This window comes from Pseudorasbora parva, chromosome 7 (assembly GCF_024679245.1).
Source record: "Pseudorasbora parva isolate DD20220531a chromosome 7, ASM2467924v1, whole genome shotgun sequence".
Classification (NCBI taxonomy): domain Eukaryota; kingdom Metazoa; phylum Chordata; class Actinopteri; order Cypriniformes; family Gobionidae; genus Pseudorasbora; species Pseudorasbora parva.
Window position 1 is genome coordinate 22,128,012 of NC_090178.1, and position 22,713 is coordinate 22,150,724.

The window sequence follows — 22,713 nt, forward strand, 5'->3', positions numbered from 1 at the left end:
CTATACCTCACGATAAGTGTATAATTTACAGCTTCTTAATTACATTCTACATCCACACCTGCTATTTTACTCTGTGAAATGCATATTGTTAATGTGACAAAATATTTAAAGAGAGTAATTTATAACTCTTTGATATGACGAAGTGTGTTGGAAATCTCTAGAGACATTAATGTGTCAGTAATATGCAAGCTTTTAATACACCCACAGTTTCTTTTTAATAAAATTAACAAAACTACCGTTGTCAATATTTATACCACAAATAACTCTTAAAGGGTTAGTTCACCCAAAAATTTAAATTATTTCATGAATTACTCACCCTCATGTCGTTAGACACCGGTAACACCTTCGTTCATCTTCGGAACACAAATGAAGATATTTTTGTTGAAAGCTGATGGCTGAGAAAGGCTTCAGAAAGGCCTCCATTGGCATTCAGTACATCCCCACTGACCCACTCACAGGACCCATAAAAGGCACTAAAGACATCGATACAAAGTCCATCTCACTACAGTGGCTGTACAATAATTTGCGATGATTATACAATGCAACGAAAATAGTTTTTGTGCACAAAAAAAAATCAAATTAATGACTTTATCCGCCAAGTTATTGTCTTCCGTGTAGGTCTCGGACGTGAACTCACGCGATAGCGGCACTCCTTTTTGCTTCCGGGTCATGTATCTGAACGGTGGAGCTGCAATGAAGTCGTTATTTCGATTTTTGTGTGCACAAAAACTATTTTCGTCGCATTGTAAAATGATTGTACAGCCACTGTAGTGAGATGGACTTTGTATCGATGTGTTTAGTGCCTTTATGGGTCCTGTGAGTGGGTCAGTGGGAATGTACTGAATGCCAATGGAGGCCTTTCTGAAGCCTTTCTCAGCCATCAGCTTTCAACAAAAAATATCTTAATTTGTATTCCAAAGATGAACGAAGGTGTTATGGGTGTCCAACGACATGAGGGTGAGTAATTAATTAAATAATTTTCATTTTTGGGTGAACTAACCCTTAAATACATAATACAATACTCATAATCTCTTCTAAATCTCAGCACAGCTCTTGGTTTCTGACACTTACCATTGTGATGTCCAGGAGGCAGGGGAGGCCTTATAGCAGATGTTACCCAGCTAAGTGAAGCTTGGCTGGGCTTGGCATAGCCGCAGCTCCCCCTGGCAGCTCTGATCTAGTGTTCTGCAGGAGAGAGAGAGGATCACTCACACACAGCGCACAAACCACCTGCTCTGACCTACTGTGCCAAACATTACCAGTGCTCAATGCCAAGGCCGACTTACAGAAGTGTGCTGACATAAAACGACAAAAATTGGAGTCTTGTAAGAAACTAGTCAACACTGACTTTGGAAATCTTATTTTTCTGACTTTTTTTTTTTTTTGACTTTGGAACTATTTTTATTTATATTGAAACCTGTTGTCTGTTAAAGCACACAATCAATCAATGAATTAGATGTGTTTAAAATGTATGCAGTAAAATAAATAAATTATATATATATATATATATATATATATATATATATATATATATATATATATATATATATATATATATATATATATATATATATAATTTATGTCAACAATACCAAGATAATTGCATTGCTTGTTGTTTCATTCAACTTTGTCTAAGATGTCCCTTAAAATTCCTTAGAAGAAATGATTACAGACAAAAAAATAGTAATTTGCTGAAATAAAGTAACAGTATTATGCTTAAAATGGATTATACAGCTTTAATAATTAACTCTTGGGAGAATTTAATGACATTTGTTTTAGTACAGATTGATAGCTTCGGCTTTATTACTTGTACCTTGGCAAATCTGAGCACAATATGAGACACTGGCATTGTTGAGAACTCTTCTGACACTCTAAATGAGACATTACTGAGTAATTTACTTAAGAGAAACAGTTATTTGCTATTTTCTTTCATTTGTATCAAACAGCCAGAATAAAAAAAACTGCACAATTATCAAAAACACTTTTTAATGCAGTGTTGACACTTGACAGTTTGTTTATTTAAGTGTGCGTGGTGTTTCGATTGGTAGATAAATCACTATTACAAAAGTCATGTTTATGAATCATCTGCAGAGCTCACTGACATTCACGAGCTCTTTGTGTCTAAGCTGCAAATAATTAAACAATACTTTTAACAAATGCAAACATAGTTGCATATCTGCTGTAGCCTAAGTTACTTCAAAGACAACAAATGACTGTCAATGTTTTGTTTTTTTAATCATTCATTAATCTCGCGTTTGGATGTGTTTGCATGTAGCTTGATTGCTAAATATTCAAAAGTCCCGTTATACAGCTGCGAAACGATGATGCAACTTACCAGTTTCAAAGTGAAACACAACTAATCCGACATTTCTATCCCTGATTTTAAACATCACTAACGTTTTCAACGCATTGTAGTGTGTTCGCTGTTTTCGTAATTTTGGGGACTTCAGCCTCGCTGTGGTCAATGATACTCCAAAAACTCTTGAGACCGCAAACACATCTGGGCACGTATGTAAATAAAACTACAAATACCAAGGACCACATTATTCCCACACGTTCCATACTGGGATTGTAGTTTTTTGATCAAACTAAATCTAGTTAGCTCAACAACAATGGCCCCAGCATGAAACAACATTTCCCATAATTCCAAGCAACCCGGAATTCCAGTTCCCGTGGCCGTATGTACTGCCTGTTTCCTGCAGCAGAGGAGAAGGAGGTGGTGTCGAGAGACTGGCAAGATCCAACAACATCGTAACCTCAACCAACACCACTATACAATGAAATTATCATCAATAATTCCCGCTCCCGAACTGCACTACTTCACCCTCCTGCTGGTATGTGTATAAGTATAAGTAATCGCGCGCTCGTTCAGTAACACACTTCTGGCAGGTTTGATTGTGATAGCTAGCTCACATATAACGTTAGCTATTATGAGGGTTTATGAACTTGGATGTGATGCTCTTGATTTACACTGTTATTTAACGGGTTATTATACGAAGGCCTCTGGAATTTGTGCAACGAACGACTTCGACTATGTCCACTCTGAAGCTAGGTCTAATGGCCTAACGTTATAGTGAATGTAGGCTGGCTACAGAAAGTGCTAGACAGCTGGCTAATGTAGCTAACCAGCTATTAGAGTTACCACCGGTCTTGTAGTCATGATGCAGCTGCAATTATGGGACATTTTAGGAGTTTATAGGCTGTGGGTCAACTATTCCCATTTAATTCGCAACCGTACGCGCATATAAACAGTGTCATTTTATAAACATTGTCATCTTATGTTGTCATTTAGGATGTCTGCAAGCAAACCAAGGATCGCTGAATCATAACTTTTATTTTTAGCAGTCTTAAATACAGTGTTGAAAGGGTCAAATTACATTTACTCTCATGAGTAGATAATGACGCAAATAAAGAAGTTTTAGATGGGTAAAAGAAGGCGCTACGTCACTCGCAACGCAGGTTTGCAACCTTCTTCCAAAAGTTTTTAAATGTTAAACGCAACTTGTTCAAATTAACAAGTAATTGAGGTGCTTGCATGTGTCCTGTTCCCATTTGTAGTTATAAAGTTTCACAGACAGCGACTGATGTGAGCCTGTTTAACTCGGAAAGGCATTTAAACAAATGAATTAAGCGTTTGAAGTCGTTTTAACAATAGGAGCTCTACACAATCCAGCTGTCAACCCTTTATAACCTAAAGTAAAGAGATGGATATTTTGGGGTTTGTTTCATCCGACTTCGCACTTAAGAAGCCGGTTGGTGAACTTCTCTGTTGTGGCCGAATCCTATTGGCTGTCAACCCGGAAGTGAGCCGCGCTGCTCCGTTTAGCACAGCATGATGTGAAAGCAGCAGTAGCCTTTCTGCCATTGTAGGTTATTTTTCAAGCTTTCAGTTTCGACAAGTATTTTTAGAAATTAAAAGGGCCACGTATTTTTGTAGACATTCTCATAAGTTGTAAAATGTCAAGAATTAGTTTTCCTTTTTGAACGTAATATTTATCAACATAGAGCACAGGTAGTAGCTTTGAGATTGACCTCTAAGCACTTCAGTCACTTTCTTTATTCATCATTTCATAAAAATTATTTAAAATGCTCGTAATCCTAACTTCTTTGATGTCACAGCACATACTGTTTCAAAACAACTTCATGATAGCAATAAATGAACCAATTGTACATACAGTGTGAAGCATTACTGGTTTGTTTATGATTTCAACCTTTTCAAGTAATGCTTTCAAGGTAATCACAAGTCATTTTCACAATGTTAGTAAGCTAGATAACACTACATTCATGACATTTTCTTCCATATTGTTAGTGTAATGGATTATCAAAAAGATAAATGAATGGCAGGGACTTTTTGAGACGTAAAAGATGAACACAAGCTTACAGGAGCAGTTTTAAATAGATTAAATGATTGGAGAAGTACTGCATATGCCACCAGAGAGAAGTCTGGTTTCACAATACTATTACACATTATAAGGTCAAGTATATATATCAGCTGATGAATGATAAAAATGGCTAATCAGTATCTACCTGATTGTTAAAGGGTGGTAAAACACGATTTCACTTTAGCTAGTGTGTAACGTTGCTGTTTGAGCATAAACAACATCTGCAAAGTTACAGCGCTCAAAGTTTAAAGCAAAGGGAGATATTTGCTTTTAAAGAAATCAATTTCTAAGGACTACAGCAAAGGCCGGTAGGGAACTACAGCCTTTTCCTCCAGACAAACATCAACAAAACATAACATAACAACATCAGCGGGTTCAATATTTACACAAACCTTCCTCCGAGAATATTAAATAAGGGGGGCAAGGCCATTTTTTATTTCTGTGGAGAAGAGTAAGCTGGAGGGCACTAGGCGGTTAGCCAATCACAACACAGCTGAGCCAATGAACCAATCAGAGCCTATTGCTTATTTCTGAGGGACTGGCTTCATAGAACCAGTCAACCAACAGACTTTTTATTATTATTAATAATGCCATAACCAGAACAATACAATGAGACATTCATTCAAATAAAAAAATAATGACTGAATACATAAGCTTAATCAACAAAATATTGTTTGTTTATTTCAGTCCAGCAGACCAGCGCAATGTTTGCCATTAAGTTTAGCAAAAGCATATTTGTGATATTTGAGGCTCGATGTGCTGCGGTGATACGCTAATTCCTGGTTGTATTCCGTGTCGACGCTTCCAAATATTGCACACAACCATGCTCTTGTTTTTTAAAACAAAATTTCCCATCCACGGGACCAAGCAAAGCAGTCTCATCAGCTTCTTTGTTCATGTTCACTCATGGTTTGTTGTTGTCGTGACTCCGGAGCGCTAGTTGGTGTTCCAGTATAATCGGTCCGTCGAAACTCGTTCATTGAAAAACGTTCCGCGGTGCAAAAATGAGTGTGGTTACTTTTTTTTTTTTTTTTTTCATAATTAATTAATGCGTTAAAGTCACGTAATTAATTAATCTTAATTAACGCGTTAAAGTCCCGGCCCTAATATTAATATGTCAAATCCACTCAGCTGCAAATTAACATTCAATTTTTTTATTAAACGCTCCACATCAATCCAAAATATTTTTGTATATATGCAATGGAAAAATAAATGAAAAATTGTTTCATTTTCACCATTACAGAAATTACAAGAGTAATCAATATTTAATTTAAATACTCGTTTTTACAAGGAGGGACAGAGCAGTGTAGAATAAAGGTAAAATAATGCTGTTTAAAAATGAAGCATGAACTCACGATACAGTGCACCCCACAAACACAACCAGGCCTTCGAAAGAATGCTTTACCACCCCTTTAAAAGCTTGAAAGCGGCAGACATAACTGTAGCACACGCTCATAATAAACAAAACACTATCATCTATTGGTGTGGATGCTATTATCATGTGCATAATTCTTGGTGTGAAGGGGCCTTAAATCTCTCATCAATCCTGGCTTTTAACCATATACTATAAAATACTCTGCAGTCCGCACTTCGCTCCACACTTATTTTTGTTTATCTGAGTAGAAACTCCCAGCATTAGAGCTGGGCTCTTTGTGATGAATCTCAGTAAGAAACGGATATGCACGGGTCCAAATTTGTTTACCGAAACTACAGCGTATGTTGGGTCTAGCTGTGATTTTTGTACTTTGTGATCCGAGCGGGTTAGATCAGCCCATGTGGAGCTGTGTGTTTGTTCTGTTTCTGTGGCTGTGGCTGTTGTGACAGTTGGAGACTTGAGTTCTGTGCGAGATTAGCCAGTACATTTAGGCAGTGTTGTTTAGCAGCTGCCTGTTTTTTTTTTTTTTTTTGAAGAGGATCACATATGCCAGTGGCCAGTGTGAGGAGATCTACATCATCGCAGTTGGTCTTGCCGTTCTCTCATAGCCAAGTCATAGCCTCTCTGTTTAATCAAGGAGAGGTGAAGCATCTATCGTAATATCATTATATTTGTCTTCAGGCTATCTCTGACACAAACAGGATGTAGTGAAATATAGCAACAGGAGACTCATCCAACAGCCACCAACTCTACTTTAACGCTTCACATTACCAAACCTGTTCACAGTTTCTTTTGGATTGGTCACATATGTTAGATAGCCACAGTAATTGGCTTCAATTAATTTTGGTTGTAATGTGCTCATTTTATAGTAATAACACATTTACCAAATTAATAATACCAACTAACCAGTGAGATAAATGACATCTTCACATGGCAAAAAGAAACGTCTAAAGTTAAAAAAAACCAGGGTTACAGGGTTGTTACAGCCAGGCTGTCACAGTTATGTTAGTTACAGTGCAAGTGTAATGCACATACATCTTAAAATGCCATTTATTAGCATGGAACTTTAAATATAAAGTAACATTTCCTTCTAGTAAAGAAATATTCTACTTAAATAAACAAATATAGTACCTGTCAAACGTTTGCAAACATTAAAAATAATTATTTTTTTAAAAGAACTCTCATATGCTCACCTGGGATGTATTTCTTTCATAAATTACAGTAAAAACAACAATATTTTGAAGTGTTATTACAATATTTTCTATTTCAATACATTTAAAGATGTCATTTGTTTCTGTGATGGCAAAGCTGAATTTTCAGCATCATTACTCCAGTCTTTAGTTTTATACGATCCTTCAGAAATCATCCTAATACTGATTTGATGATCAAGAAACATTCTTTAAAAAAGAAAAAATAAATTGAATGTTTCACAGTTTTGTCAGGTACTGTATAAATAAAATATTAATTAAATCTGGAAGTACATTATATACTAAAATGATAATCCGTATAATAATAAAACATGTTATTAATTATACTAAACATTTTATATATGTATGTATGTGTGTGTGTGGGTATGTGTGTGTGTGTGTATATATATATATATATATATATATATATATATATATAATATATATATATATATATATATATATATATATATATATATATATATATATATATATATATATATATATATATATATATATATATATATATATATATAATATATAATATATAATATATATATATATATATATATAATATATATATATATAAATTTGTACTGCAGATATAAAGCTGATAAAACCAAAGCGGTCTTCACCCTTATGAAATGTTATGATCACATAACCCACTACTCCCTGATAGAAAGGCATATCACTTTTATATCCTTTTCATATTTTTTTATCAATTCTGTATTTGATCAATTATTTTATTTGAGTGGTAGTATGTGATTGTCATTTAAATTGCGATTACAGTTATCTCAAATGACATTTAGATTAGATTGTAAGTTTATCAGTTCACTGTTACTAAGTACTCCAGCCTAATGTACTTTCCCATTTAAGGGGCTAAAGTACTTTCCCATCTAAGGGGAAAACTAGTTGGAGCAATAATAGAAAATATATTTTTATATTCTCATCCTTATAGCAATGCCACTAGACACTAGATTTTAGTCTTTAATCTCATTTTGACAGATAATTAAATACAGACTGGACTTGTTATAAGCACATTTTGCTTCTACTTATTTAGGATTATGGTGAAGCAACAATTTGCATGTTGTTTGCTTAGAGACATCCTGCATTTAAACACGCCAGAAGTATTCAGTAGAGGCTAGCGGTGGTGTGCCACATAAAAGCTTTAAAAACTGCCACATTGGTCAGCAAAGATTTATTTGCCATTTCTCAAATAATTATCATATTAGTCTTAAAAAACATTTAGGTACGTTAGATCTTTAATATTTTTGCCTGTACTGATAGTATTAAATATTTGTCATTTAAAGAAGCTACTGTCCCAGTCTGAATTTATCCCATGTGTTTTTCTTAATGCTTATTTGTATTTTTTCATAATGGACCATTTAAGGTTATTAGCATAAATAGGCTATCGTTAGTTTCCCATTTCAGTCCTCAATTCTGTCATTTTTATAACAAGCCATATTGCCAACTTTTCTCAGTTACAACTTTTCAAGCTTTTCAATGTATAATTATTATGTCGTATTTGTGTAATTGTTTATTTGTTTAAAATATATCTTTATTTATTATTAGTAAGAAACGTTGCACTGTTATTTTTTGTTCCACAAATTTTCTGAATTGTTGACTTGATGAGAGGACTGTTTTCCATGCCACCTTGACTTCTACACACAAAAAATAAAAAAAAATTGTTAAGTTGTTAAATGATGCAGGAGTTACAGATACTTTAGTAGGCTTATTCTACTTAATTTGAATAGTTCGCACCACTTACTCCCGCTGTTCTTATAATTCAGCTTTATTTATGATGTTGCAGTTCCTAGAAAATTACTTGGATTTTATTTGCAACGTCCATTTTTATTCTTATTCAGGGCTTTCCATTTTGGCCTCTGCATGAAAACCTGTATTTTTTGTATCAGATAGATTATAGATTATGAGTATGACTGTATGATGATCATTATCAATAATGATTTACCACTGGCTCCTTTATGAGCATTGTTAATGTTATTACTCACATGCACATACAAATGAACCATCTCTGTTGTTGCCAGGTAACGGGTCTGTATACTCCTGGACGAGGAGAAATAACCAGTCTGGATGCTGTAAACATCGATGACATCCTTAGTGAGTTCTTGCCTTGTTTATTTGTGTGTTTAAATGAGGCCGTTTCAATCAGCAGTCTCAATCAGACGGTTACCGCACCTGTGTCGTGCACGTGGGTGTGAGTTATCCAATGGTGCTTTGTCATTTTAGTAGATCAAATGACATTAAACCACACGTTTCTCTCCACAGACAGTGCAGGGGTGGCTCTAGTCAACTTCTATGCAGACTGGTGAGTGTCTCTGTCAGCTTAACGCCTCCAGATGTGTGTTTGTCAGAAAGGGTAATGATGATGAGAGTTGTTGCTTTACTTGCTGGACCTCCATATGGGTAGCTGACATGAAATGCTTAAAGAGATAGTTCAACCAAAAAAGAAAAGAAAAATTCTTATCAATAACTCACCCTCATGTCTTTCCAAAACGTAAGACTTTTGTTCGTCTTCGAAACATAAATGAAGATATTTAATGAAATCTCAGAGATTTATGTCCCTCCAGTAATAATACTTTGATGTTTTACAAATTTCATAAAGAGAGCACAAAACCAATCCATATCAATTGAGTGGTTTAGTCCAAATTTTATGAAGAGACTGCATCGCTTTATATGATGAACATATTAAATTAAGGCTTTCATTCACATATAAACATTGATCAGCGAACATTAACAGAATCTCATCCGAACCTGCTTGACACGCAAGAAAAAAACCTCATTGGCTCTTGTGGAAGCTCAAATGTGCAGTGTAACACAAGTATGAACCTCATTGATTCTCGCATGTCGAACATGCTTGAGCTTCTGTTTACCACAAGTGGTGTGTGATTTGATCAATGATGAAACCAATCTCTTATATAAAGGGATCGTGTCACTTCAGAAGATTTGGACTAAACCGCTCAATTAATTTATATTAGTTTTACAACATCTTTATGAAATTTTAATGGGATAGGTTACCCAAAAATGAAAGTGATCTCACCATTTTCTCGCCCTCATGCCATCCCTGATGTATATGACTTTATTTCTTTAGTTGATGAAAGGAAAATAATCCATCTCTGTGAGTTCATATAATGCCAATGAATGGATGTCGCTCGGTTGACGCTTAAAAAACTACACTGAGTGATAGTGACGGTACTTCATAACCCCAGTGGATAAGTCAAATGACTTCTGAAGTTAAACTATAGGTGTGTGTAAGAAAAATAATAATGTTTTAAACTTTTACATATAAGCCATTGCTTCCGGTCTAATGTCCTACAAGTCTAATAACGACAATAATGTAGTTTATTTGAGGGACACTAACATGGAACATAGGTGGGTTGTAAAGTTGGACTTGCAGATATTGATTATTTTTCTTTGTTTATCTGAAGAAAATAAGTCATGTATATTTGGGATGGCATGAGGGTAAGTAAATTGATGAGACACGTGTCAAAAAATTAAATTTTAAATAAGTCTACATGATGATGATCCACAAAATGAACAGTCCTGAAATATTAAAACTTTTTTTAACTGTTTAGAAACAATAAACACAAAAATAGCACTGGCATCTCATGTTCTAAGTCTAAAGTATCTGTATCCTGTTCTGAGGTCATTTTTTGTATGTATTTTTTTCACAGGTGTCGTTTCAGTCAGATGCTACATCCTATTTTTGAGGAGGCGTCGAATATAGTGCGGGAGGAATATCCAGACGCTACACAGGTGGTGTTTGCCCGGGTGGACTGTGACCAGCACTGTGAGTTTATACACACACACACACACACACAAACACACACACACATTGGTTTAGCCTTTGAGATAAAGCAAATTAAACAGAATTATTGATGTCTTGTAAAGTGTTTGATGGTTTAATGACAAAACTGCATCTTCTGTGAAGTCAAGGCGGCTCAAAGATACCCCACAGCGTGGGTGTGTGTGAGTGAGAGAGACCGCGTATGACTGATTCCAGCCGATCGGCTTTGGAGTATTTACCCCCCACATTGGTTGACTTTCATTTCTCTGCCCCTCCCCCTTTCCTTATTGCCTTCTCTCTTTCTGTTCTCTACTTTCTTTAATTCTTACCCTTTTTTCTCTCTCTTTAACCCTTTTTTAAGTCTCTATACTTTGACTCAAGACCATCTTTCTCTTTAAAACGAGCCTATCCCTGACCTCTGAGTCTGACCTATTGATCTTTCCCTCTCATAACCTATAAAGCTAAATATTCATAGATTGGCACCTATTTTGTTCTTCTAAACGCAGAGCAATCTGGAAGGTTAAAGTGTTCTTCTGCACATGGGTCCTAAAACTCAACCTTCTACGAACTGTAAGCCAAACAGAAATCAGTGTGACCAAAAGTCATGTCATCTCATTCTGTTGGTTTTCAGTGATTTAAACACACCTTTAGATGTTCACCTTAAGGTGTCTACAGCACCTGTTTTTAAATGTTTTTGAAAGAAGTCTCTTATGCTCACCAATGATGTATTTATTTTAATCAAACATACAGAAAAAGCTGAAATATTGTTAAATATTATTACAATTTCAAATAATTGTTTTCTATTTTAATACATTTTAAAAATGTATTTATTCCTGTGATGATTAAGCTGAATGTATAATGTTACAAAATTGTTTTTGTCTCAAATAAATGTTGTTCGTTTCCAAAAAAAATATTAAGCAGCACAACTGTTTTCAACATTGATAATACTAAATCTTTATTGAGCAGCCGCATATTAGAATTATTAGATATAATTATATTTTATAATTACGATATTAGATTTCTGAAGGATCATGTGACACTGAAGTAAAGCCTGCTGTTTTTATGTCTCTCCCAATAGCTGATATAGCCCATCGCTACAGGATAAGCAAATACCCCACACTCAAACTGTTCAGAAATGGCATGATGATGAAGCGAGAGTACAGAGGTCAAAGGTCAGTAACCGCCATCGCTGATTTCATCCGCCAGCAGAAAGTGGATCCAATCAAAGAGATAGAAAATCTGGAGGAAATCAGCACGGTAGATGTGAGTGTTTCAAAATCACAATACTATACAATTTAATTTCTGTGGCGCATTTTAAGTCCAGCAAAATGCTTTTCAGGTTTAGTAACTAAGAAAACGTCAAGTCGTGCTGTGTCATCGTACTTTCCTTCCTCTCTTTCAGAGGAGTAGACGCACCATCATTGGTTACTTCGAGAAAAAAGACTCTGACAATTACCATACTTATGAGAAAGTGGCCAACATCCTGAGAGATGACTGTGTTTTCCTGGCAGCTTTTGGGTAGGAGAAGCACTTAAGATACTTAAAGTCTCACCCTATCTGCTTTGTAAATGCATTCATTGATCTTATTGTGAATGATTTATCCATGCATACGTTTCTAAAAAAAGCCATAATTAAATCTCCAAATTTGATTCTACATAAGTCCTTCCCCTTTCTTACAATCTTTCATTCAGAACTGCCTCAATCAACAACTTCTAGATAGAAGTCCCTTGGGCCTTTTAAAGGGAAAGTTCACCCAAAGATGAAAATTCTGTCATTTACTCACCCTCATGTCATATCAAACCTGTATACTGTCATATTAACAGTGGAACATTAAAGGACATTTTCTAAATAATCTTCACGCTCTTTTTCCATATAACAGTACAGTTGTGGGTTGTGGCCATATGGCTTCAGAAGAAGCACAAATCATATTGGACTACTTTTATGATTTAGTCCATGGTGTTAAGTATGAACAGAAAACATCAAATGGGCTCGAAACGACGAGTATGGTTTAGGGATGCTCATTTCCGTTCATTTTCCCGTCAGACAACCGATGCTCATTAATCGATTATTAACCATTAACTAATAATATTATAATATACCATGGGCGTCGGAACCATTGTGTGTAGGTGGGACAAGACCCACCCACTTTTTAAGACCAATGATATTGGACCCACTCACTTTTATCGTTTCTAATTCAGCACATGTCTGCTTACCTTAACTACCCCTTAACCGAGAAACTTATTATTAAACACATGTTAAACGCTTTATTTCCCCTTTTCTAATATTATCTATTTTTTTATTGCAAAATAAATACCTTTCCGATCTGATATGTGATGGGTTAAGCGAGTGTGGCAAAAGGCGGATTCGAACATATGCTCGCGATATGCGTCTTACCCCTACTCTACAGCCACGGTAAATAATTTAGTGATTTCTGTATTTTGTCTGTCCCAATCAATCGTTTAGTAAACGGCACTTTTTCTGTCTCGACACAGAGCATAAAAAATATGCAACTTATTCATTATCATTTATCTGTGAAACTGTTGATGTCTATGGCAGTTAAATGAATATAGCCTTTTTATTAGACTATTGGTATTGACTGGTTTGAGGTCTTTTTTGGTATAGGGGGATATGGCCTAAAAAGCACCATAATGCAGGAAATTACATCTATAAAATCTTTTTTTTTTTTTCTGGGGGAGAACCCCCAAACCCCCCACAAAAGTTAGTCCCACACAGTAGGCTTCTTCTTTCCCATTGCTTCATTTTGCAAAATATGTCATTGTTGGGACATGTGGTTGCATGTGTCTACGTGCCCTGGGAGTTAGCAAATACAGTTTTTTTTTTAACCATGCAGTAAACAAGCAAACAAACCAAGCGGCAAACTCCTGTGATCTCTCTTGAAGCCAATACGGAAGTAATGTAAACTGCAATTCCTCAACTGGTCACTAGGGACAGGCTCCAGGAGGGAGCAGAATCATAGGCCATAAAAAAATATGGACGACTCGACATCATCCGTTTCCACTTGCCAGATTTAAAGCTTTCAGGCTGCCTGCACGACGCTGACATCTTGGAACCGAGTATGCGCAGTAGAGATTTCGGGACCGGAGTTGCGCAGTGTAGAGCAGGAAGTACAGTCGCGATATCAAAAGCCCGCCCACACTCTCGCAGATGCAGAACAATTCATTATGTTGGTGTGAAATAAACAGTTATGGAAATGTAGAAATTAAAGCTAAAGCTCCAATCTGCTCCCAAAAATTCCAAAAAAAGTCTGTTAGTGCCTCAGTGACAACTTCACTCAGAGACGTTGATCTCAGCTGTCAATCATGACGTCACACCCCCTGTTTTTATAGCATCAGATAAAGAACTAAAACTAAACTTATTTTAAAAAACGAACACTTGAAATGAAATCGTGATGATAACTGCCTTCAATGACAAAAAATATTTGAAGTGTAATTTTATTGTTTAGTTTGCCTCGCGTCCATTAGAAAACACAGAGGGGTAACTATACTGGGACCGGTCACCGGGGGACGATCGAGGCGCAAAAGCTTCAGTATCTGAGAGGGAGACTGCAGCCTTGAGCAGAATCTTATTGAGCCCCATGTTAAAATTCCCTGGTACAAAAAAAGTCCCATTTACAGCCTGGTACAAATTGTGGTTTTGGCTAATAAAATAATATGGCTAATTTTACCCTTCATGACAACTGTGAGGGGGGTGAATTTTTCATTCGTTTCCTTTATAAAAAGCCTTAAAGTTCTGCATAATTAAGGGCATGGTTACTTTGAGTGACCGGTGGATAGCCATTTATCCGCCGTCTATAGTCATTGGGTCACCTAAGCTCCGCCCATATCCCACCTCTTTGCCCATTTTCTGTTATCCGGGAGTGACTCGCGATGATGCGCTCGCAAGATTTCGACGCCCAGCTCGTTTCTACGCTTCAGAACGGCTTATCGGATTCCTCTGGGTGACTTCAAGGACACTACGTCCATATTTTTTACAGTCAATGAAACAAACGTGTAAAAAAATAAAATCAACTTTAAACCGTTTAACTGATAGTGTTAATTGGTCAAAATCGGTTAATGATTAAACGGTCAATATGAGCATCCCTTGTATGGTTAGTTAGTAAGTAATGACAGATTTTTCATTTTTGGTGAACTATTTAAGTTAAGTCAAGTGAGTCCTGCTTCATTACCTTTTCTCGCATCAGTCGCATGTGTTCTATGCCTTTCTCTTTTTTTTCAGGGAAATTTCAAAGCCTGAGCGGTTCAGCGGTGATAATATTATTTATAAGCCAATGGGAGAGAATACCCCTGACATGGTATACATGGGCTCGCTTACAAATTTTGACCTCAGCTATGCCTGGACACAGGACAAGTGTGTGCCGCTAGTCCGAGAAATCACATTTGAAAATGGAGAGGTATGATTTCCTTTCTCAAAATATCCGTTTTGTGTGTGTGTGTATATGAACTATCACATGTACTTTCTTTCCATTTTGTTCGTATTGTTGTTTGTGTACATCTAACAGTTCCGCCGAACAGCCAATTCATCATTTGCATAAGAAAAGTCCCCTCCCCCTCAGTGTACTTTTCCCACACTCAAGCTCATCTGAGTGTGTACGTTTCAAGTGTGTTTGTGTTTTAAAGACGTCCGCATGCCATGTCCTTTAGTAGGTGTGGGTTTTTTCTCTGATTTACTTGACCGCATGTTTTGAATATCTTCAGTCTCTGTTGCTTGGTGATATGGCAGATTCTCTGCAATCTGCTCCACTGACCCACCTCTGCTCAAGTGCACTTCACCCAGCCATCCTACACACTCTCAAAACCTATTATAAAGCACTTATTTCCAGGCCTCGAATTAGTACTACCAATGCTGCTAATATTTTGTATGATATCACTGGGACTTTTCACTGTTTGTATCACTCTGCTTGTCTGTTTGACTATGATTAGAATGTGTGTTTTTGTGTGTGTGAAGGAACTGACGGAAGAGGGCATCCCATTCCTGATCCTCTTCCATCAGAAGGATGACACAGAGAGTCTGGAGAAATTTCAGCAGGAAGTGGCTCGCCAGCTTATCAGTGAAAAGGGTATGGACGGGCCAGACAGGGTCAGGGTCATTTTTCATAATTCATACGTTGGATATCGCTTATGTGTATAGTATTGAAATCCAAAATGCTGTTTTGAATCAAAAATGGGTAATTTCTATGATTTGTGTGGATCAGATGAGTTTCTTTTTTACAATATAACCATAATAATAATAAATATTTATAATTACACTTTATTTTAGGGTTCAATAATTGCCTATTAACATGCATATGACTAGGATATTGGCTGTTTATTTGTACTTATAAAGCACATGTTAATGCCTAAAAAAAAAGACAAAAACACGGTTTGGAAAATAGATTCATGTTGTACATTCTCATTATATAATTTTTGTAAATCTTGAACACACAAAAATTACGGACAGCAGCTTTAAGTGAACTTAAAACAATCCTCACATAAACCCATTACAATAAATGTCATATTTACCTGTGCCCGTCATGCCTGTCTAACAGGAAGGAACTACACCATTTCTGTCGATCTTGAGTATGCATAGAGTAGTATTGCATCCTTCATGTCTCTGAAAAGTCTTAGTTTTATCATATTTATAAAAGACAAATACGCTCTACCAAGTCTTTCTGAATAAAACCGAGCAGTTGGAGGCGTAATGTATGGGCGGAGCTAAAGAGTGACGTGCACGCCGATAGCCAATAGCACAGATATTTGAAGCAGTTGTTCCAAACTTGTATGGATTTCTTTATTCTGCTGAACACAGAAAGATATTTGGAAGAATTTTATTTTTGGAACCAAGCAGATCTCAGCAGTCATTGAATACCATGGTATTTTTCTCCCCACTATGGTAGTTAATACGTAATCGTATGTGTTAACAGCAGTCATTTTTACACATTGATTGGTCTGAACGGACAAATCGCTTGGACATTTGTGTTGGTTTGAACAGGCCTTTAGATAGCATTGAATTCAGGCCTGCCTTTCTCAAAAGCATTAGAAGCATAAGTAGATCCTAGACCAGTGGCACCAATTGTATCTATGATCTATTAAGGTTAGGGTTAGGTTTACGATGCTTTTGGAACACGCAACCCTAGAATGGTTCAACTTTAAAAAATGTTTCAAGCTGTTGCATTCTATTGTGCTTTGTCTAGCTGTTTTTGAACCCAAGAACACACCCAATGTGATCACCTAATCTAATCAGGGCCTAATTTACTAATCAGGTAGTCCTTCAGATAACTGTCCCACCAACTTGTCAGTTTTGCTCAACCCTAATCCAAATGTACTTTTGATGGCCAAAAATGCTGTTTAGATCAGCTCACAAGGTTTTGAAGCTCTAAATTGACTTTCTTTCTCTCTCTTCTCTCTCTCGCAGGTTCTATAAATTTTCTTCATGCAGATTGCGATAAGTTCCGGCACCCTCTACTGCACATTCAGAAGACCCCCGCCGACTGCCCCGTAATTGCGATCGATAGTTTCCGCCACATGTATGTCTTCCCAGAGTTCAGCGACCTCGCGTAAGTATTGCGTTCGTCCGTGTGTCTTTTAATGCAGATTATTTCAGCCTCCTCCCTGCAGGTTATCTCTTGTTCCAGACACCTAGCAATTAAACCATGATTATAGACTTGGCCCCACAGCAACACGCACTCAAAAAGAGAGCGATGGAGCTTCTTTGGGCTTCATCTCTCAGCCAGTTACGGCAATTAATTTAACGGCTCCTGACTGATGGCTGTTATGTGCGTGAACGTAGTAGCTTAGTTTTCATAGGGTTATAACAATGCTATTACAACATCATAACTATTTATGACACCAGAGGCCGTATGACAGAAAGCATCATAATTCAGTGCATGCCTTATTTTATTAAGCACATCCTATTATCCAATAAGGACCTTATCAGCCTGCCTCCCATCAGTCTTTGATGCAGCTGATTGTCCAGGGGTCCGCGGAGTCTGGGGCAGTACAGATGATGCCATTATCTTGTTAAAATGCTGTGGTTTTGGAGACTGTCGGTCCTCTCGGGGTCTTATCACTCATTAAATCATGATGCTGCTTGTTGTTGCTTATTTTTTGGACCGTTTTATGATGCCTTGTGTGTATGAACAGGGTTCCAGGAAAGCTGAGGCAGTTTGTATTGGACCTGCACTCAGGAAAGTTGCACAGAGAGTTTCATCACGGCCCAGACCCCACTGACAGCACTCCAGGACAGGTCAGAGTTCACCACAGCTGCTGGATGAGTGTGCATTTGATTTATAAAAGGGATTTTTTTTTTTTTAGGCTTTTACTAGGAAAGGGCAGAGAACTTTGTAAAGTTTTAAAGTTCTTATTTCATACAAAATACCCCCCCCCCCCCCCCTTCTTTTTTTTAGTCGTGTTTCATGACTTTTTATTTTTATTTGCTTATTCAATAATAACTTTATTTAAATTCCCTTCCGTGGACACAATATTTCAAGCTTTTTTTTAAACTAATTTTCTCCCGCCACCCATACATCAATAAACATTTAATGCGTTTTTTATTGAATAATTTATTTGTAATATTTTCAGCAGAAATTTGCATTCTGGCAGCAAAAGCGCATGTACTGCATATAGCACCGCATGTCAGCCAACACCTGGGACGGGTTGGTGAACTGTCTTACAGACACCTGGACACTTTTAGATGTATTTTTAAAAGTCAAACTAATTTGCACGCCTTCTCAAACACAATGCAACTGATGTTCTGTGGAATATTCAAGTAAACAAATTGACAAATGCACCCACCCCTAGGTTCGTACTAGTTCCACAGTAGCACCACTGATCAGTAGTTTGGAGTATGTAAGATTTTTATAGTTTGCATTTATTTTCTATGTTTTCTATTTTTATATGTTTTAACATGTCATTTATTTTTTCTAATGGCAAAGCTGAATTTTCAGCAACTGTTATTGCAATCTTCAGTGTCACAGGATCCTTCATAAATCATACTAATATGCTGATTTGGGTCTCAGGAAACAATTCACATTTCATTTATACTTTATTTTGAAAAGTATATGATTAATAGAATGTTCAAAAGAACATTTGAAATATTTTTGAACAATTTAAAGGCATCAACCTGCAACTCTACTGCTACTTTCTACTGCTTCTGTTACACTCTTGAGGGAACAAATTGCAGGCTGACTTATCCACCTGGTGCGCTATTGGTGGATTTAACACAATGACTAATAGAGAAGCGATGGGTCGTTGCCCATTGATCACGCCTCTTGTGGTCTGATTGGTTGAAAGACTAATCGATTGCGTACAGTCATTCAAATAATGCCGGTTGATCACGCCTCTTGTGCAGTAGAAAATACAGAGCAGACTCCCCAGAACAATGTTCAATCTTAAAGGGTTAGTTCACCCAAAAATGAAATTGATGTCATTAATGACTCACCCTAATGTCGTTCCACACCCGTAAAACCTTCGTTCATCATCGGAACACAGTTTCAGATATTTTATATTTTAGTCCCAGAGCCTAATCAGTCAATGCCCACTTTACTGTCCATGTCCAGAAAGCTAATAAAAACATCATCAAAGTAGTCCGTCCATATGTGACATCAGTTAGTTAGAGTCTCTTGAAGCATCGAAAACTACGATTTAATTCAGCATTGTCTACTCCTCCATGTGCCTCCAAAAAGAATCAAACGGTTAATGAATCAGTGAATCGATCAAAGATCCGGGTCGCCAATGTAACGTGATTTCAGCAGTTTGGTGCTTCAGAACTGCTGAAATCTCGTGACATTGGCGACCCAAATCTTTGATCAATTCACTGATTCATTAACCGTTTGATTTCTTTTTGGAGGCACATGGAAGAGAAGACAATGCTGAATAAAGTGGTAGTTTTTGATATTTTTGAACCAAAATTTATTTTTGATGCTTCATGAGATTCTAATCAACCAACTGATGCCACATATGGACTACTTTGATGATGTTTTTATTACCTTTCTGGACATGGACAGTAAAGTGTGCATTGACTGCATTATGCTCTGGGACTAAAATATAAAATATCTTAAACTGTGTTCCGATGATGAACGGAGGTCTTACAGGTGCGAGTCATTAATCACATCTATTTCATTTTTGGGTGAACTAACCCTTTAAATTGAGCTTGGTCTGGTGATAGCCAGACAAGTCTTTACTATTAATTTTGATCAATTTTAAGCAACCTTGCTGAATAAAAGTATAGTATTAATTTCTTAAATACTGAATCCAAGCTTTTGAATAGTAGTGTAAAACTGCACTTCATATCAGTATCATTGCTTATAATTTCGCATCTCCTTTGTTAACAAATTACTGATTGTATTTAACAGCTCATCATTATGCTCCGTTGGTTAATCAGCTTCTCTGTTTGACTTGTGCATATCGAAGTGACATTTGCTGAAAATCAGTGTTGTCCAATTTTGCACTGATTAAAGTATCCCATAATGGCGGGCACTTTTACTCGGGTTGTGAGTTCAGCACACTTCCTGGTCAAAATCTCTGAAAAGAATCTTTCTTTTAGACTAATTAATGCAGACGTACATTAATTAAAACTATGACTGAATGAAATGTGCACGCTGACATTTCAGTGCGTGCACAGCAGAATGATCCCGGTGACCTCTGCTGACAGGAACACATCCATCTATCTGTGGTATAATGACTGTGTGAACAGTCGCTTTACAGATCCAGGTGATTTGTGGTTGTTTATTCGCCTGTCTCTGTGTGTATTCCAGCAGGAGGAGAACGGAGAGGTGGCCAGTAATCCCCCAGAAAGTTCGTTCCAGAAATTGGCCCCCAGTGAAACGCGTTACACCATCCTCAGGGACCGGGACGAGCTGTGATGTCACAACTGCATTGAGACCCAACCCAGAACCATACAGTCAGCTGGCGCCAACCTGGCACTGCCGCTGCCTGTGCAACGTCTATTTTCATAATTTTTATTTTTAGATAAAAAAAGGTGAGAAGGTGAACCCCTGAGCTTTTTTTGGGGTGGGAAATGAAGAGCGTTTTTACATTTGTTTTTGGAGCTTGTAAATATGTTTGTGCTCTGTGGGTCTTGTCTAAATTAAAAATTATCCCTCCTTTTTTTTTTCCTACATTTTTGTCTACCCAAGCCCCCTTTTTGTAGGAAAACATTGGTACATTGGTTGTCCTCTGTTTGGAACGCACATTGAGTTTATTATGGATCTTAAATGCGGGCAAGTGGAATCATCGAAAAATGTAGTCCAAGAACAAACCTGCAGTCGCCCTGTGGCGTTTCACTCCAGTCCTCAACAGTGTGTGTGTGTGCGTATGAGAGCGAGCGAGCGAACGAGCGAGAGAGAGAGAGAGAGAGAGAGAGAGAGTGTGTGTGTGTTATAGCACATGTATGTTACATGTGTTTATTAGTCTGTATTCATATGTACTGTACCGTTCCAGACTTGTTAAAATTCACGCTCGCTGAGATCCTTACTGGCTAGTCTCATATCATCCCATTCCATCAGGGGGAGTGGTCAGGGGCGGGTTTTTGTGGGGGTTGGGTTTAGAAGGTTGAGGATTATTTGTAAATCTGTCATCTCCGAGGGGACAAGGAAACCAAAAAAGAAAAGTAAATTAAAGAACGTTTTACAAGATTCGACTTTGTCTGTTTCATTCAATTGTAATCCACTTTTTTTCTACTTTTGCACTTACTAGGTCACATCTGTACTTTAAAAGACATCATAAAGGGTCAAAAGTTAGTAGGTCTTAAAAAAAAAAAAAATAATCCCAACCAAAATTACAGTAAGTATACAAGGCTCTTCCTGTTACGTCACTTTAAATAAAATAGGACTTGTCACTTTATATTTGTAAACCCTGGGCACAAAGAATCCTGGTTTGTCTTGCTTCACATTTCACATTGTTCATCGTTTTTACCCGGGGTTAACAATCAATTCTGGCCTGGCAACACGGGGGGAAACTGCTCCGGAGCAGGGTTTCATAACAAAAAAAACTTGCTGGCCTTGGTAAAAGTTCCTTTACCTGGGGTTAAAAGTAGTTTTTAGAACCATGATTACCCAGGGATTAGTGCAGTGTGGAAAAGCCCAAAGATTTTTAGCTTAACAGGATAGTCTACCCAAAAATGAAAATCATTCATCCCTTTCTTCTGCAGAACAAAAATGCACACATTTTGTTGGTAATCAAACCGTTAGATTTTCATTGACTTCCATTGTTTTTTGTCCTTATGATGGAAGTCAATGGGAACGATGTTTGGTTGACAACATTCTGGAAAAAAAAATGTTTTGTATTCCATAGAAGAAAGTCATGCATGTTTGGAATGACATGAAGGTGAGTAAATGACAGAACTTTCATGTTTGGGTGTAATCGCGCTTTAAAGTTGCTTGACCTATTGTGCATTTTAATCCAAATGCTATATCCTCACGATCTAATACTGTAAATTGGTGAGATATGGCAACACAATATTTCCTTGTGAGCACTTCATACTACATTTCAACATTGGGCTACCCTTTCAAATAGACATGCCAATCACGAATGTGGCAGACCAAGATGACTAAACTGAGATGAAAAAAAATTAGGGTTTAAGATAACCAAGAAACTGAGACTGACACAAAGAATGTAATTGCTCAAAAAGCCTTGTGTAATCAGTTGTGTTTTCATAAAATGTGTCATGATCTCAGTGTAAAGATGTGTGTGTCAAAAAGTCAACAGATCACAAACTACTCAGTATGTGTGCAAAAATAATACATTTAGGGGTATAATAGCTTGTCACTGGGGCAGTATTCTCAAAGTTAAACTTGTGTACTTTACCGACCCCTAAAGGAGCCATATTAGTGCCTTGTTATTGTCCCAGTGATGAGCTAAAGGTTTTTTTTCTTTTTCTAAGAGTGTGGGGGCAGCAGCATCATCCAAATGTCACTGACAAGGCTCACAGACACTAAAGAGTGCATGCAGCAACTTCAGACGGAGTTGT

At 37.0% G+C, this 22,713-nt stretch overlaps 2 protein-coding genes across 4 annotated transcripts in view; one reads left to right on the forward strand and one right to left on the reverse strand.

Moving 5' to 3' along the window:
* The window catches only part of invs (inversin), a 41,058-nt gene extending 38,558 nt beyond the window's left edge, over positions 1-2,500 (reverse strand). For both annotated transcript variants that reach the window (XM_067448587.1, XM_067448585.1), the window contains exons 1-2: positions 2,336-2,500; positions 1,072-1,185 (exon numbers count right to left, since the gene is read on the reverse strand). In XM_067448587.1, the coding sequence (XP_067304688.1) occupies positions 1,072-1,074 (3 nt within the window). In that variant the 5' untranslated portion in view covers positions 1,075-1,185; positions 2,336-2,500. The remainder of the gene's footprint in view (positions 1-1,071; positions 1,186-2,335) is intronic.
* Positions 2,501-2,681: 181 nt separating this feature from the next.
* On the forward strand, positions 2,682-21,379 carry erp44 (endoplasmic reticulum protein 44). 2 transcript variants are annotated; one of them, XM_067448601.1, is made up of 11 exons: positions 2,682-2,834; positions 8,990-9,062; positions 9,231-9,270; positions 10,637-10,752; positions 11,828-12,012; positions 12,152-12,267; positions 14,986-15,160; positions 15,715-15,826; positions 17,161-17,302; positions 17,889-17,991; positions 20,501-21,379. In XM_067448601.1, the coding sequence occupies exons 1-11, from the start codon at positions 2,778-2,780 to the stop codon at positions 20,606-20,608; spliced, it is 1,227 nt and encodes a 408-aa protein (XP_067304702.1). In that variant the 5' UTR covers positions 2,682-2,777; the 3' UTR covers positions 20,609-21,379. The 2 variants fall into 2 exon arrangements, with proteins under 2 accessions (XP_067304702.1, XP_067304703.1); XM_067448602.1 differs by having other exon boundaries at positions 20,504-21,379.
* The last annotated feature ends 1,334 nt before the right edge of the window (positions 21,380-22,713 follow it).

Coding starts and splice junctions, on each gene's coding strand:
- erp44 (XM_067448601.1), top strand. CDS start 2,778: ATGAAATTATCATCAATAATTCCCGCTCCCGAACTGCACTACTTCACC. Junction 9,271..10,636: donor GTCAACTTCTATGCAGACTG/GTGAGTGTCTCT, acceptor TTTTTTTCACAG/GTGTCGTTTCAGTCAGATGC. Junction 12,013..12,151: donor AGGAAATCAGCACGGTAGAT/GTGAGTGTTTCA, acceptor CCTCTCTTTCAG/AGGAGTAGACGCACCATCAT.